A 15,135-nucleotide genomic window follows, 5' to 3' on the forward strand; every position below is an offset into this window, starting at 1 on the left:
GAGCGCGTATCTCCCACTCCGCCTCACCGTCGGTTGAGCGACGGGAGGAGCAGCGAGAGGAGGCTGCTGTGCGGTGGGGGCCGGCGTAGGAGAAGACGAACGCAGTGAAGAACCCGTCTCTTCCACTCTTGTACGGAGCTAGTAGCGAATTCAACCACGTGGGTGGTGCGCGCGATTCATCGGTGGATGCCCAACTTGGCAACTTGATGCTAGCTAGCTACATCGTCTTTATATCCAGTGACAGAAGAAGGGCATCGGCATCCCCAAGGAGAGCAAGCAAGCATGTCTCCGCAGCTTAGCCTGAGCGCGGATTCATCTCCCTCATTTAAACGTGTTATCTACTGTAGTGGTTAGTGAGTCACGACCAGTTGAGTGGCACAGACGCGACGATCGCCGTACGACGTCGTTGTAGCCAGCCAATTCTGCGAGCGTGTCGTGCGTTATTGCCTCACACAGGACCAATCATCCAAGTTCTGACGTCGTTGTAGCCGGTCAATTTTGCGATATCGGCTGGACCGCGAATCTTCATCTCCTGTACGGATCATTCGCAGCGATCGAACTCCACTCACGTAGGTAGGTGGTTGCTGTGATCCATTGGTGGATCGCCCAACGTGCTGCTACGTCGTGTTTATCCACTCGCATAAGAAGGCATCGGCATCGCCAGGCACCACATCGACAAGCAAGAAAGCATGTCCGAGGACGAAGCCGCTGGCAGCCCGCAGCTGAGCCTTAGCGGTTTCAGCTCCCTCTTCTCCATCTCCACCACCACCCCGCATCCTCACCACCACCACCACCACGACCTGCCGCCGCCCTCTCTCTCCCTCAGCATCGGCACCGGCGGGGAGGAGCATGAGGAGGAGGACCAGGTCGTCAGCAGCGGCCAGCAGGGAACCACCGCCCGCGTCCGGATGATGAAGAACCGGGAGTCCGCGCTACGCTCCCGGGCCAGGAAGAGGGCCTACGTGCAGGAGCTCGAGAAGGAGGTGCGCCGGCTCGCCGACGACAATCTCAGACTGAAAAGACAGTTCAAACAGGTACGTCCTACTATTCCATGTCTCTTCAGTTCCTGACTTGCTTGCTTCTCTGTGGCTGATTAACTCAAACTCTCCTCCATGCTGATTCAGCTTAAAACGGAGATCGCCGCACTCGTCCAGCAGCAGCAAACCAACGGCAGCCCACACAGAAGAACCTCCTACACGCAGTTCTAGCCTTCTAGCTAGGCCACCGCTGCTGGCTGCTGCGTCATTTGAATTCCACCACAATCACTACTATATGAACTGCTCCCACCGTTTCTGAATATGAAGACGTTTTAAGAGTTCAATCTAAATTCCCATTACGTCTTATATTGAGGATTGGAGGCTGTAATATTTAGCACTTGTCGGATTTGTTAACTCGACTGTTTGTCCGAAAAGCCAATCAGGGGCATGTTTTTTTCTCGTTCTCCAAAATATTTCGGTGGGCACCAGTATTACCGGTTACTGGAAGGCGAAATACCATGCGAGATTTTTTTTTAATTCTCCCAAATTTATCAAGATTGTTTAAATTCGAGCAAATTATACCATTGGCTAGCATTTTCTTATGCCAATGGGTGCTGGAAAATACGATTACCAGGGAGATATCGAAAATTTTGGCGAGATTAAAATCCCTGTCAAGGGCCTTAAAACGGTGTGCTATAGCCAATAAAAATGGTCACTGTCGCTCAAAACATGGATTTTCGCGGCATCGGTGTCTTGGGGTCCCTGAACAATATTCATGCTTTTTTTTCCATACGAGACTCAAAAGAGCCTCGAGTTCCACTATCCAAAGATAAGTTTGGTGCCAACTGGCAAAGTAAAAAAAACTTAACATCCCAAAGAAACACCTCTCTTTAACCGACCGTAAGGTGGTTGTAGGGACACCGGAATATAGGTTATATATATGCAGTATAAATAGGGGTTTTCGGTTGCGTAACTTTATCACATCGTCTTCGGAAGCTCAATCATATACGTACTTCACATCCCCTTATTCTTGTTGCTCCTTGATGTTTCTCCGTGTGAGGTTCTTAAGCTTGTTGCTAGCTTTTCAACAACCCCAAATTCATCGAAAACATATGCATTTTCTACAGTGTTTTCGAGTTTGAACGTTTTTACTGTCTTTTCATATAGAGAGGTTTCACCTCTAAATTCATGGTAAAATATCCTTTATTGGTTTATAATATTCCCCTTTTTGTTGGAATCTATTTTCCATTATCTTTCCAAAAAAATTTGGCTTCATCCTAGTTGGAGTTCAAGAACATTGTGAGAGTTCAATTCTTTTGAGAAAAATACACTTTGAAGGAGCTCTACAAACCTGCGTGCAAACTGGCGTTGCTGGGCTCATCGGTGGAACCAATCGGCAGCTGCTAGGATTTCCGGTATATGCAGAAAGGCTGTACGGAGCACTATTCTAGCGGCCGGTGAAATGGATCCGGTTTGCAGGAATCAAACTGGTCAGGAATCTGGACTGTCGAACTAGGTCTGCCCAGTCAGCCTTGTGTGCTTGTGGCCATTCCGGTTCGCTGGTCTGTGCATCGGATTGTCCGGTGGGTGGCTTAGCTCCGCCGAACTTTTCAGTATTTCCGTCAAATGGCTAGTTTTCTTTCTTTGACTATAAACAACCTTCCTTCCTCCTTGAAGAGCTAAGGTCAACCATTCTTTGAGCTCTCTCTCTCTCTCTTCAGTTGACATCTGGTTTCTCTAGGTTAGTGAAAATGTGAAAATAAGATGACCATGGTAGAGTGTGCCATGTAAAAGAGCACAGGTCAGGTCAAAATCTACCTGGCCCCTGCATCGTGGTCGTGGGGATGCTAAGCTTAAAACCTGATCACATCTGCAGTGAAGATTCCATATCATGGTCCAAGTTTCAGGCCTCTCCGGTTCATGCGAAGAGTAGAGGAAAAACATCACATAGGAAACTTCCTTTTTGTGACACCATTCACTCGCTTTTTTCAAAGGAATATGGTAAAGAAATGAAGTTGTTTGGTCTCAGGACCTGTTTGTTTGAGCTTTTTTTTTTGGCTTTCCACTAAAATAAGCAGATGAAACGAACCGAGGTGCTTTGGCTGCAGGCTTTTCCAAAGCCACCGAGCGAAATACACAGGGAAGAGAAAGCACCTCGGGAGATGCTTTTCCCGGCTTCTCGCAGCTTCCTCACTTAGACTGAACCGGTATATCCTTTTAATCCTTTTGTCCATGGTATTTACAAAGAAATGCCACTGAGCTTGCTAACCGAAACTACACGCGCGTCACTCAGCCAACAGGACATTGCAGAGTTGCTTCTCCCAAACAATTAGTAAACAAATAATCACTATAGCTAATTATTACGCTGGCCCACTGCATGTAGCTGCTACTAGCTCTTGATTAGGCTGGCCATAGTGCTAGTATCATAGGTAGTATCATGCATACTAGACCCACAAAAATGATGATATGGCATGCAATTAAGGAGGAAAGATAGGATTAGAGTAACATAGGTGGATACTGTATCATAGCGCACGTTACGAGAAAAGTAAATGCCAAATTGATCTTGTACATAGATTTACATTGGGATTCTAGAAAACAATAAATTTAAAAGTTTATGATACTACTCTATAATACCACCCACTATAGAGATAGTATCATAGACAAGTATCATATGCATGATACTAGTATATGATACTATGCACTATGACCAGCCTTAACGCACAGTGCATGAGAGAGACACGAGAATCTGCCACGTAAATTTATAAGTAAATTTTAGCATGATGCCACATACAGATATAATACAAATGTTCCAAAATCAATCAAAAGAAAACCGTTTGGTGATTCATATTATTCCTTTGTGTCGAAGGAAGTATTACAAATAAATTTGAAAAATTGTATGTTCTCATGGCCATGAAGGGTATTTCGGATAATTTATCTATTCACAGCCAGCTAAGTTACCAAACAGTAAAAATCGGAACAGCAGTTTTTCCTGCATAGCGGCTTTCCCTACACAACGGCTTTCCTTGCATAGCCAATCAGCTACAGCTCAAACAAACATGCCCTCAGGTTCAGAAGAAAAAGAAACGAAGTTTACAATCCACTTGAAGCCCCCTTTTGGAATTTCAAACCGAGCTTTTACTTAAAATACGGTATCACATACATTCCACGGTTATTTAGCATACATCAGTGGGTGATATAGATGATTCAAACTCATCTTTCACTTCACGTTGGTTGTTTACCATACATTAGTGGGTTTCCAACAGATGGTTTTAGCCGAGCTTTCACTTTAATATCCCTTTCGGTGTGGAAAGCTAGCACAAACTACGTTAAATTGCTGCTAACCATACATAAGTATTTATCAACATATCATCACATGAGATGCATCGGGCTAATTTTTGGTCCCCAGCAAATCATATGACTCCATAGCTAAATACAGAATGGAACCGCGCCAGAAATTCATATGTTGGAGAATGACAATAACCCTACCATGTATTGCAAGTAACAGGGAAGCATGACACTCTTGTACACCTCTACAATGTATTTAAAGAGCATCCCAGCCTTTTTGTACACAGTGCCATAAAAGATAACAAAAACAAGATTGTAAAACCAAGCCTCACCTCTCTCATGAGAAAGCACAGGCAGTTCCAGAACCCTTGCGCCGCCCCAGCGCGCAAGTAAACAATTGCTATTACATCCAACTAGACGATAAATCTTTTTAAGAAACTGATGAGACAGTCGATTTACATGCAAGGGCGGCAAGGAGCTCGAAGGGTATCCTTGTGGTCAGCAAGCCCCTGAATGAAAAGGTTTTCTAGTTTCAGTTAATCAAGAGAAGACACACCCTATTTATAGATTCAAATTTCAGGAACTGCTAAAACCAATAACATGATGATGGACTGATGTTGCAGGGAAATCAAATATATAATATGAAGCGGTAGCTAGAGAAGAACATGAGACAGAACAGTGGGATCCTATGGTTTGATTCAAATGGGGTCCACATATGCTCGATTTATATAAGCCATAAGCCTATTATGGCTTATATAATAAAAAAAGACATAAGCCCCTTTGACTCGCTGCATATGCATTTTGGCGTCCTACTTCAATCTCGTCTACTTCACGAGCAGGAGGTATATGGGGGGTGAACTTGATGATGGCGGCTGTGATGGACTTGTCGGGGCATAAGAAGGTGTTAGAGCGCCGGCGTATTGACACATATCTGAAGGAACTATTATCCCACATCTGGAGAGTATGCTAGTTAAGTAAGGCTATGATACGAATTCAATTGCAGGCACTACAGGTTGACAATACAATGAATTAACATTTGACGGGAGCTAGAGAAGGTCTATCAGTATCAAGATATGATATTGCAGATATTTATAACACATAAGGAGAGTTTTTTCCACTATCTAAAAAGTAAAAATAGACACCTAATAAACCAAGTATCTACCTAAAGTGAAGGATCTACCAGCCACAAAACAATACAGTTTAGATCAAGCATAAGCACATCTATACCTGTTTAGTGCAGCCAAACTAAGCCAAACAAGACATCAAAGCATTGATGGTACGATGATCACAATATAGAACGCTTGGACTTCATACGTGGTCATCCTTGGACATCAAAGCTGAGCACCTACATGAGCTCATTGGACCCAGAGACCAAGACCTCACGATGGTAAGATAAACCGGATATATGCCGGTATATTCCATCATACAGTGATGAATATAAACGACTTTTCCATTTCATGACATAAACATATAAAGTCAGATGATATGGACTACTACAAACCAACAACAAAAGACTGAAGCAAATTATCTTAGGGAACAGATAACTTAGAACATACTATTGGCTACATCTAGCACAACTATTGGCTACATATATCTTCAGCAGCTTCAGATCAGGCTCTTTCTCAGGCACCATACACATAACTTGCAGACGTGGCTGGTGGAGCTCACTGAACCAGTTTGGTGATGCATCAGTCTTGTTTTTCTCGATCAGCCTGGACTTCCCGCACAGGTCTGATAAACTCATTTGCCCCATTAATATTGTTGCAGTTATTCACCATGTCGTTGAGAAAGTACCAGCAAACTGTGCTTTGCGGAGCGACCCCAGCAGCAGCAGCGGGAAGGCAAGGTGTAGACCTCCTGGTTGCCATGTCAAAGACCATGCCCTGATCCCTACCCCTCCCGCCAATCCAGTAGACACAGTTACCCTTGAACCCCGGAACACCTTCAGCAGGGGACATGGACACCGCATTGTTCCTCCCGAGAAACACCGAGTAGCCCCCCAAGTCTGTCACAGCATCCCAGCATGGTTGGCGCTGCGGAAAACACCTAAAGACAAATACTTCATTCTGTGCTACACGACGATGACCGCCTCCTGGCAGCCGCACAGTAACCGTGCAGCTCGAGTTCCTCCATATCTGGTACAGATTACCCTTGCAGAACACCAGATTCTTGGCACCAGTGAAAACAGAGACTGTGTTGTATGGCGGGGCGAAATTGGTTGCAGGGTCAAACGGAAGGGCCGTGACGTTGGCCGCCGCATTCAGGTCTGGCCCCAAAGATCTCCTATGAATGAAATCATGCTGTTGTAGGATCCCCCACCTAGCAAGTTGAGCATGATTTGCCGGACCCGAGAGTGAAGGTGGTATCGCTGGCAGTGATGATGGGTTGTCGACCGTAATAGAATCCCTGCGGCGGCGCTCCGGTAGGAGCAACACGTGGACGTCTCCATAGTGTGTGAGGCAGTAGACTCTGTTCTTTTCATCATGGTAGACGATGTCAGCGAGCTGGTCTCCGTGGGGAAGGCGGATAGGATCGAGGATTGCCCACCTCCTGGCCCCGGCGGTGACGTAGGCGAGCCTGTTGAGGTCGCAGATGGCGACGGCGGTGAAGTCGTCGCTGGCGGGGTTGCGCGCGAAGACGATCTTGGACTTTGGTACCCACCTGCTGCTGTATATCAGTGGCGGCAGGAGGATCTCGGTGGCGGTGATAGGGTTGAAGAGGCTGAACATGATCTGGCCACCGTTGATGCAGAAGGAGAGGGCGAGCCATCCGTAGCTGGAGCCTACGCAATGTGACCCGAAGGGGATGGGCTTGACTGCTTGAGCTCGAAGGAGCGGCGCGTGGGGACCGAGGCGGCGGACGGGCGGCACCTGTCGTGGTCGGGGACGACGAGGAGCAACGGGAACGGCTGTGCGAGCGCGCGTCGCCACGCAGTGCAGGCCCCCCGCGCGCTGGCGTAGCCCTTGAGGTCGAGGCTGTCACCGATGAGGCAGATGAGCTCCGGCGGCAGCTCCTCCCAGAGCATGGCGGATTCTGTCTGAAAATGGTGGCGGCGCAAGTGGAAGGGGACGGACGGGAGCAGGAGAATGGGTTTCGGCGGCGGGTGAAGAGGTGCGATGGAGGAGCGGCGGCGGCTGGGAGTTGTAGTGCGGTGGAGGAGAGTGAACCTAGGTCTGATCCGCCGCCGCCGCCTCCATGTAACCGTCGGGAGTGAGGGAGTGTGGCTTGCCGGGAGTGATACTTGGGCTGGGCCGACTAAACAAGATGGCCCACGTAGGCTTAGATCAGCAAAAAAAAAAGGTGTGATCTATTTTCTTCAAATTATTTAATAAATACTTTTTTCCACTCAAAAAATTTAATCAATAATTTTTGTAATCCTAAATATACTTTTTTTTTCAGGTCGTTTTCTCCACGTACCTGACTTCAAAGAAGAAAACTTAATGTAAACATCGTGAAAGAAAGAAAAATTGATGAGTATAGTTTCTGATAAGTGCATGTGTAATGAAGTAAAATACTCACTCTGTCTCATAAAACTTGTGTGAAGTTTGTTAAAATTTAGATGTATCTAGATGCTATTTAGTGTCTAGAAACATCCTAATTTAAAAAAATCTCAGACAATTTTCATGGAATGGAGGAAGTGCATCTTTAACCACATCACACAAGGAAATGGACATTTTTCCAAAAAGTAACAAGTCATTGAAATATTATTTTAGAGCTCTGGAATCTTTCCATGATATTAGAGACAAACTGAACCTCAAATTCTCAATGGAAATTATAATTATAGCTGCCTAGAGTAAATGGATAGTGAGAAATAATAAAAATTTCAAGAACCAGAGGCCTACTTTTCAAAGCTGGAAAGCAATATACACAGAAGAACTAAGAATGGTGGCTCATAAAATGAAGAAAACATGCATAAAGTTTCAAGGAGCGGCTACAATCACAAGTTTAGTTTTTTTTGTTTAAGGGTTTTGGTTTTTTTATTTTGTTTTGATTTTTAGTTCTCTGTAACCTTTTGTACTGATTTTACTAATAAAAATTGATGTGGGATTTTTTTCCACTGTTTCACCCTCAAAAAAATATAATTTTTGATATGCCTTGATTAAATATATTACAACGCAAATACATAACTCGAGTGAAAGGATATCTTCTCGCAGATGCTCCACATCTCTTATTTGCTCTCTTTTCTTTCTCTTAAAGTAGACACTGCAACACAGTGATCGACACAGTTATCCACATTCCACATATTCTTTTGGGAGCAAAACCTTAAGATTCTTGTATCGTTGGGCGAAGCTCATGCTAGCATGCATTACTACAACAATTTGTAATCCTGATGCGATCGAAGCCTTCTCAGGGCTCTATCCCTCCGTGCACTCTTTCTGCGTAAGCTGCAGCTGGCAAGCGGTGCGTGGCCTCGCCAAAGCTCAAAGGCAGCGTGCAGCGTCTCAAACTCATCTCCTCCCCGTCCCTAGGGTTTCTGCCGCCGCCGTCCCTCACCTCCCTCGCCGCCATCCCCTTGTACAAGTACAAGTGTCTAGCGATCGATCAGTTACCAACACTGCACATATGCCTAACACGCTGCTCTTGAGTCTTGCCCCACGATTTGAAGCTTTCTATACTGGAAGATGAAGTGCCATGTAGCTCATCTCTCAGCGCCCAGGATGGCTAAAAAGAAACGCGCTACCGGCGGGCGCAAGTATGCTCGATTCGTATAAGCCCCTTTGACTCGCTGCATGTGCATTCTGGCGTCCTACTTCAGTCTCGTCGACGCGTGTTTTCTCCTTTTGAGAAAATATACCCCAGTGTCACCACAAGTCCACGCCTCATAAAGTCAGCACAGAAGCTAAGCTGATTAGAATTAAAGGAAAAACGTAGCTAGCCTCATGCTTGCACGCTAATGCATACGGAGTACAGTGGTACAGTTCACGTATAGTGTCTCTAGGTGAGTGAAATAATTACATGAGCATGGTAGATCGTGCCATGTTAACCAGCACAGGTCAGCTCAAAATCTATCCGACCCCTGCATCGTGGGGATGCTACGCTTAACAATGCAGAGCGCTGATGAAACCCGACCCTTCATTCATTTGCAGTGAGGAATTCACACTCGTGATGCAAATTTCAGGCCTCCCCGGTTCATGCAAAGAGTAGAGGAAAAACATAGATATAGAAAAGTTTCCTTCGGTGAAGAATTATGATAGAGAAAACACAGAGTCTCGGCTTCAGAAAAAAAACCCTGAATTTTACAGTCCACTTGAATCCCTTTTGGAATTTCTACACAAGGAGTAGGAAAAGATCTTTGGCGGCTTATAGTAACATCTTAGGTATACCGGCCATTTCGTTTGGTTTGACTTTTATCTTCGTGTTCTCCTATTCATGCGAATCCAACATATCAGCAAATTTTTGGTGTTTCCAATCCTTCTTTTGCACATGCATTTCTATCTTATTCCTATGTTTTTTTTTCTATTCACGCATTTTCTGAATCTTACGAACAAAAGAGACCATGTATCTAAAGCTAGATTCAGGTGGCCAATTGTCATCTAATTCTCGTGATGAAATACAAGCTCTCCCACACTTTGCACCATGTGACAAACACGACAAAAAAAATCACATTGTTTGCAAATGTTTCAAATGGAAAAGAGCACACCAACAATGTTCAAAAAAGAAAGGACCGATACACTACATAGCACATGCCGTATTCATCTAGACAAGGACATCAATTTTCTCATAGTCCTATTCAGCTCTATAGCCTCGTCCATGGCTTCTTCTCGTCCTTTTAAGGCCCTTATCTTTAAGTGAAAATGTACAAGAGAATGAATGAAGAATTTTAAAAGGGGTTTCATAGAAAAAAATTCCTATGGACTGGAAATCTCCATCCTCTTTAAATAAAATCCTTCAATTCAAAGGGACCCTTAAGGCTCCTTTGGTTCATGGGAGTTTCAAAGGAATTTTGAAGTGCTGACCCTACGGAAATTTGCTTGTAGAAGTCGTCTAATTCACAGGATCAAATCCTATAAAAAAATAATCTCATGGGAATCTTGTAGCGTAAATTTCATAGGAAAATATCATTAATTTAGACTCAAGGTAAATTCCATCTCTGAATCAAAAAGAATTCCTCTTCCTGTAGGATCGAAGTTAATATGGCATCTCTATCCTATACGTTTTCTATCCCTACACATTTTATATCCTATGAATCAAAGGAGCCTTTATTGTTTATTTTGCTGTTAATTGACATGTGCTCAACGAGACGAGATGAAAGACAAGAATGATAACAAGAAATGTATGATTCTACAACAGGACAAATCAGCTGTATATTAAGATGTCGCCAAGTCTCCCCTACCTCCCTTAAGTGGCATATATTATCTCGTATGAGGCATGCAACTGTTGTAGGATGGAATTTTGATGATAAAAGGTCCTATATTTTTTTCCTTTTCAAATATGCCACAACACATAGCTACTAGTGATGATCTCCTTTTTTTGATTCTTGTTTCCTCATATGTTCTATCGGGTGAAGTAGCCAATTATTTGTGTCGGTGAACTTCTTTACAAGATTTTTTTTTGGTAAATGTTCAGATTCAACCAACAGAGCAACCAGTCGCCTCGTCATGTCTTCTTCCTCGGGTCTCTTATGAGAGGAATGGATTTTGCAATTTTGTGGATGTTGCACATGATGTTTTTGATATGATGCAATCGGCATTATCTTTTGCGTACACATAAGCCTTACCTTACATCAGTTCTAGGCGCATTGTAAGTGGGCGTCTTTATGTTTCCAATGTATTTTTTGCGTTGTAGTGAGTGCCATTTCTAAATGCCTCTTAGTTTGATTTTCCGATCACATATGGTGCGGCATATTCTTCTAACGGGTTATAAGTACTGATGTGGATTTGTTGCGCTGACACGTTTTAATTGTTGCATTATTTTTCCACATTTTCTTATGACCATGGGTAAAATATTGCATAACGGGCTTCCACGTTGCACTAGTTATACATTTCTGATCTCAGATTTAAATGAGGTCGGATAGCCGGGGAGAAGATTAATTTGGTGAAAAATTCACCCCGCCGACGGCTAGGGTTGGCATTGTTGTTTGTATGTCAATCCATTGGCTGGGGTTCAGAGACCGATGAAAATATCTTTTTCCCACACAAAACTAGCATCTTTGCCCTCAAACTGCAGCAAACTCGATCGCAACGCGCACACACGCGACATGCCGTCCGGTGCTCCTACGTACATGCCTCGAGATCCACGAATGCCGGTGGTCCAATGTGGTCGCTTGTAATACCTGCAATGCAGCCTGCGCTTTTGCTTCCCTTTCCTTCGTCCCTTCGCATGTAGTAGCAAATATTGGAGAAACTTTAGCCCGTAGTAAGATGGCAGACTGTATTGTACCCCTGTGTTAGCGACGATTCACGCTACGTGTTTGACATTTTCGGTTGATCACGAATGAGCATCCATTTCTTTCTTCGGAACCGATCGATCGGGTTGTACTGTACGTGTTGGTTCTGTAATTCAAACAAATACGAGTAGAGGACTAGGTGCTAGTTTGGTGTTTGTCACGTTGCTAATTACTACCTCGACAACTCTCTAAGCTTCCCTTCACGTCAAATTAGGGAGATGAAAGGTGGAACAACTGTGATCAATGAAGACCGGGCGTGTCAAACGATGAATTAGACCTGTGTGAGCTTGACACGAGAAAAAAAAATCACATTCCACTAGCTGCCACAATGTACAGAATGAAAATCTAGCTTATTTATAAGGCATATATGCCCTATACAATGGGATGACAGGAGCCTTCTCTTGAATTTTTTGCTTAGTTAGAAGAGAATAATGGACATAGAGAAAGCTGTCTTAAAATATGATCGCTTAGAGCATCTCCAGTCGCGTCCCCCAAATAACGTTTGAGGGACGGCGGACAAAAATGGAGAAAAACGCGTTCCAGTCGCGTCCCCCAAAGCTAATTAGCGCCTCATTTTGTGTCCGGCGTCCCCGGTAGAGACTCTACCGGGGACGCCGGACACAAAAACAGCGTCCGGACGCATGGATGCAGCCCCTAGTCCCCACATGCTAGTCTCTTTCCCCACACTTTCTCTCACCTACTTTTCCCAATATGGGGTGGTCCCCTCTATTAAAATGCATGCATCCGGACGCTGTTTGAGGGACGCGACTGGAAAGGGTCTCTTTTTTGTACAGATTTTTAGTCTCTTTTTGTCCGGCGCGGTCCTAAACGTCCCCCAATCATTTATACCGGACGTTTTTTGAGGGACGCGACTGGAGATGCTCTTAGAGCATCACTAATAGATGGGAAATACCCAGTTACACCTGGGCGTACATGCACCCTATATTGAAAGTTCTAAAAAATTATTTCAAATATGTACATACAATCATATTTTTTTCGTGCAGACTTGCACAAGTAAGTATCAACATAATATGTACATGAAAAAAAATTATTTCAAAACTTTTTGAAAATTTTAAGTAGATTTTTCCAGTTTTAACAAAACCGGGTGCACATGCACCCCAGTGCACATCCTTCCCGCCCGATGCCCTATATTAGCACCCGTGCTATAAAAACTGTTTTTAAGAAAACGAGAGAGCAAAATCACGCACGATGGTGATCTGCCAGTGGTGGATGGGCACATTCGACCACCCAGAGGAGGCAACGACCTCGCCGTTTCGAGGTTCGGCCTCCACCGCCGCCACCTCAACTTCCTGGAGGTGTCGAACGAGGAGCAGGCGAAGTTCCACGTGCCGGACGACAATTGGTATGTCTCCATGGAGGAGGAGAAGGAGCACCGTCGGGCGGAGAAGCAGCTCCACACGCCACAGACCGACGAGGCCGCATGGCCCGCCTCCGCTCAGAGACCCCAGTGCTCGTGCAGCGAAACTCGACTTCTACGCCGGCCTCGCCGCGAGGAAAAAGAAGGAGGAGGCTGGCCCGTCTGCGTTGAACTAGGAGGCGTAGGAGGCTAGACCGTCGATGGTGGTGGAGGTGAATTCCTCGTCGAGCCTCGAGGAGAGGTGGACCTCCACCGACGATGAATTCGAGTGGGATTAGGTTTAGTTTTAGAGTCGAATTAGTGTTGGTTTAGTTTAAATTGTCAAAGTTCAGATCGAATTGTCGAACTTCGGGTTGAATTGATGCAGTTTACTGTCCAAATCGTTGTTCTAATGTTTAAATTCAAATTGTCAAAGTTTGCAATATCTAGTTTCAATCGACATCGTGCCCTAAAATAGGGCATCTGCAGTAGCGGCCCGGGTTTTATGGCATCTGGAAAAGCAAAAAACATTTTTTTGGTGCCCTATAATACAAATATGGTGAGTGAGCATTTGGTGCACATGAGCACCAGTGCTCTCAGTTTTTTAAATATTAAAAAAATATGTATCTGTATTTAAAAAATTATCATATTTATTACATGAATACATATATATGTTCCGAATACTCGTGAGAAGTTTTGGTAAAAGTTGCATTGTATTTTGAGCTAAAAACAAATTTATAGCTACGTATAGGGACGTATATTTGTTAGAAATTTGTTTTTTTTTTGTATAGCTCAAAATATAACATATTTTTCTCTAAAAAATTTACCATATCTTTGGAATGTCTATATGTATGTAGATATTTAATTTCAATTTTTTTGAAATTCAAATAATATGATTTTATAGCACCAGGAGCACTGGTGCTCATGTGCTAAAGACACTTTTCGAAATATGGTGCCCTATAACCAAAATGTGGTGCCCTATAATACTAAACCCTAAAACCTACTAGATTTTCTCCATTGTGGAGGTCCACGACGGGCTCATGTAGCAAGAGAAGAGTATTCTCCATTGTACCATTTGATTTATCTTATTAACACAATTTACAATAAATTTAATTAACTCTCTTAATTGCTAGGAATGACAATAAGAAATAGTCATTGTACAACTTTTTTTATTGTGATATGGAGGGCTAAGGAAAGGCTCTCTTTATGTATCATTGTACATGCCATATAAGTATTTCACTTTTCGTCAAAAAAATTCTAATTTTTTTTTCACTCACCACAGTCCACAGCGGATGCTTGGACTGGTGCAAAGGGTGCGAATTTGTGTTGATATGTTGTGCTAGGTTAGCACTGTGTTCATCTTTCCATGCAAGGCGATTGACCTATTTGTGCATGCTCGGTTCGCTTTATTCACACTCGTCGTCGTGATGCCTCGCTGCTGCTGGCTTGTCTATCGCCATTGCTAGCTTATAAATGGGAGGGCACGCAATGCATCACAGCCTAGGCGCCTAGCTATGATCACACACTAGCTACAATAGACTAGTCCTCTTCTGTGACTGTGGTGATCGACTTAATCGATCTCCTGTATCTTATTTCCTTTGATCATTCCTTCTATCTTACATTGTTCAGTTTGCCTCTGATTCTTCAGAGGATTAGCCTTTGATGCCCTGCCCAGATTCAGTAGCCGCGGCCAACAAAGTACTGTTGTTTTGGCATTGTCATACCGGTTTTGATCTGCCTCACCAAACATATATGTCCTTGTTGTGAAGATCAAGCGTTTCTTGCTGGCATTTTGCCTTCAGTTAAGGTAATTAGTGTTTCTTAATTCCAAGCAAGTCACATCTCTATACCTGTTTACCGTCCTTTTTTTTTCTGAAGATGTATGTTGCTTGTTCTTGTCTGAACCGGTTGCCCGCTTTGCTGAATTCCTACTGCACCGATCATGCAAATCAGGCGCTATCGCTGAGTAATTAAGCAACTCATCGTGCCTACCTAGCTTGCATGCAGTTTAAAGTAGCAGAGACTTTTGCATTTTGCATGCTAGTTAAGCAAGTCAGCGGCATAAGTGAAGTCAGACTCACTAGTTTTTCAAACCTCGGCAGTGGGCGCGAGTTCCCGCCATCGTCGCG

The 15,135-nt window shown here is 44.0% G+C and overlaps 1 protein-coding gene and 1 pseudogene across 1 annotated transcript; one reads left to right on the forward strand and one right to left on the reverse strand.

Annotated features, from left to right (window-relative positions):
• Positions 1-689: 689 nt before the first annotated feature.
• LOC124688816 (protein FD-like) lies at positions 690-1,441 on the forward strand. The gene is made up of 2 exons (XM_047222442.1): positions 690-1,034; positions 1,125-1,441. The coding sequence occupies exons 1-2, from the start codon at positions 690-692 to the stop codon at positions 1,206-1,208; spliced, it is 429 nt and encodes a 142-aa protein (XP_047078398.1). The 3' UTR covers positions 1,209-1,441.
• Positions 1,442-5,715: 4,274 nt separating this feature from the next.
• LOC124690953 lies at positions 5,716-7,287 on the reverse strand (annotated as a pseudogene).
• Positions 7,288-15,135: the final 7,848 nt, after the last annotated feature.

Source organism: Lolium rigidum, chromosome 2, assembly GCF_022539505.1.
Source record: "Lolium rigidum isolate FL_2022 chromosome 2, APGP_CSIRO_Lrig_0.1, whole genome shotgun sequence".
NCBI classification, from domain to species: domain Eukaryota; kingdom Viridiplantae; phylum Streptophyta; class Magnoliopsida; order Poales; family Poaceae; genus Lolium; species Lolium rigidum.

Bases quoted from the DNA above. Each gene is read 5' to 3' on its own strand.
- LOC124688816 (XM_047222442.1), top strand. From the start codon at position 690: ATGTCCGAGGACGAAGCCGCTGGCAGCCCGCAGCTGAGCCTTAGCGGT. The intron at 1,035-1,124 runs GTACGTCCTACT...ATGCTGATTCAG, and splicing joins TGAAAAGACAGTTCAAACAG to CTTAAAACGGAGATCGCCGC.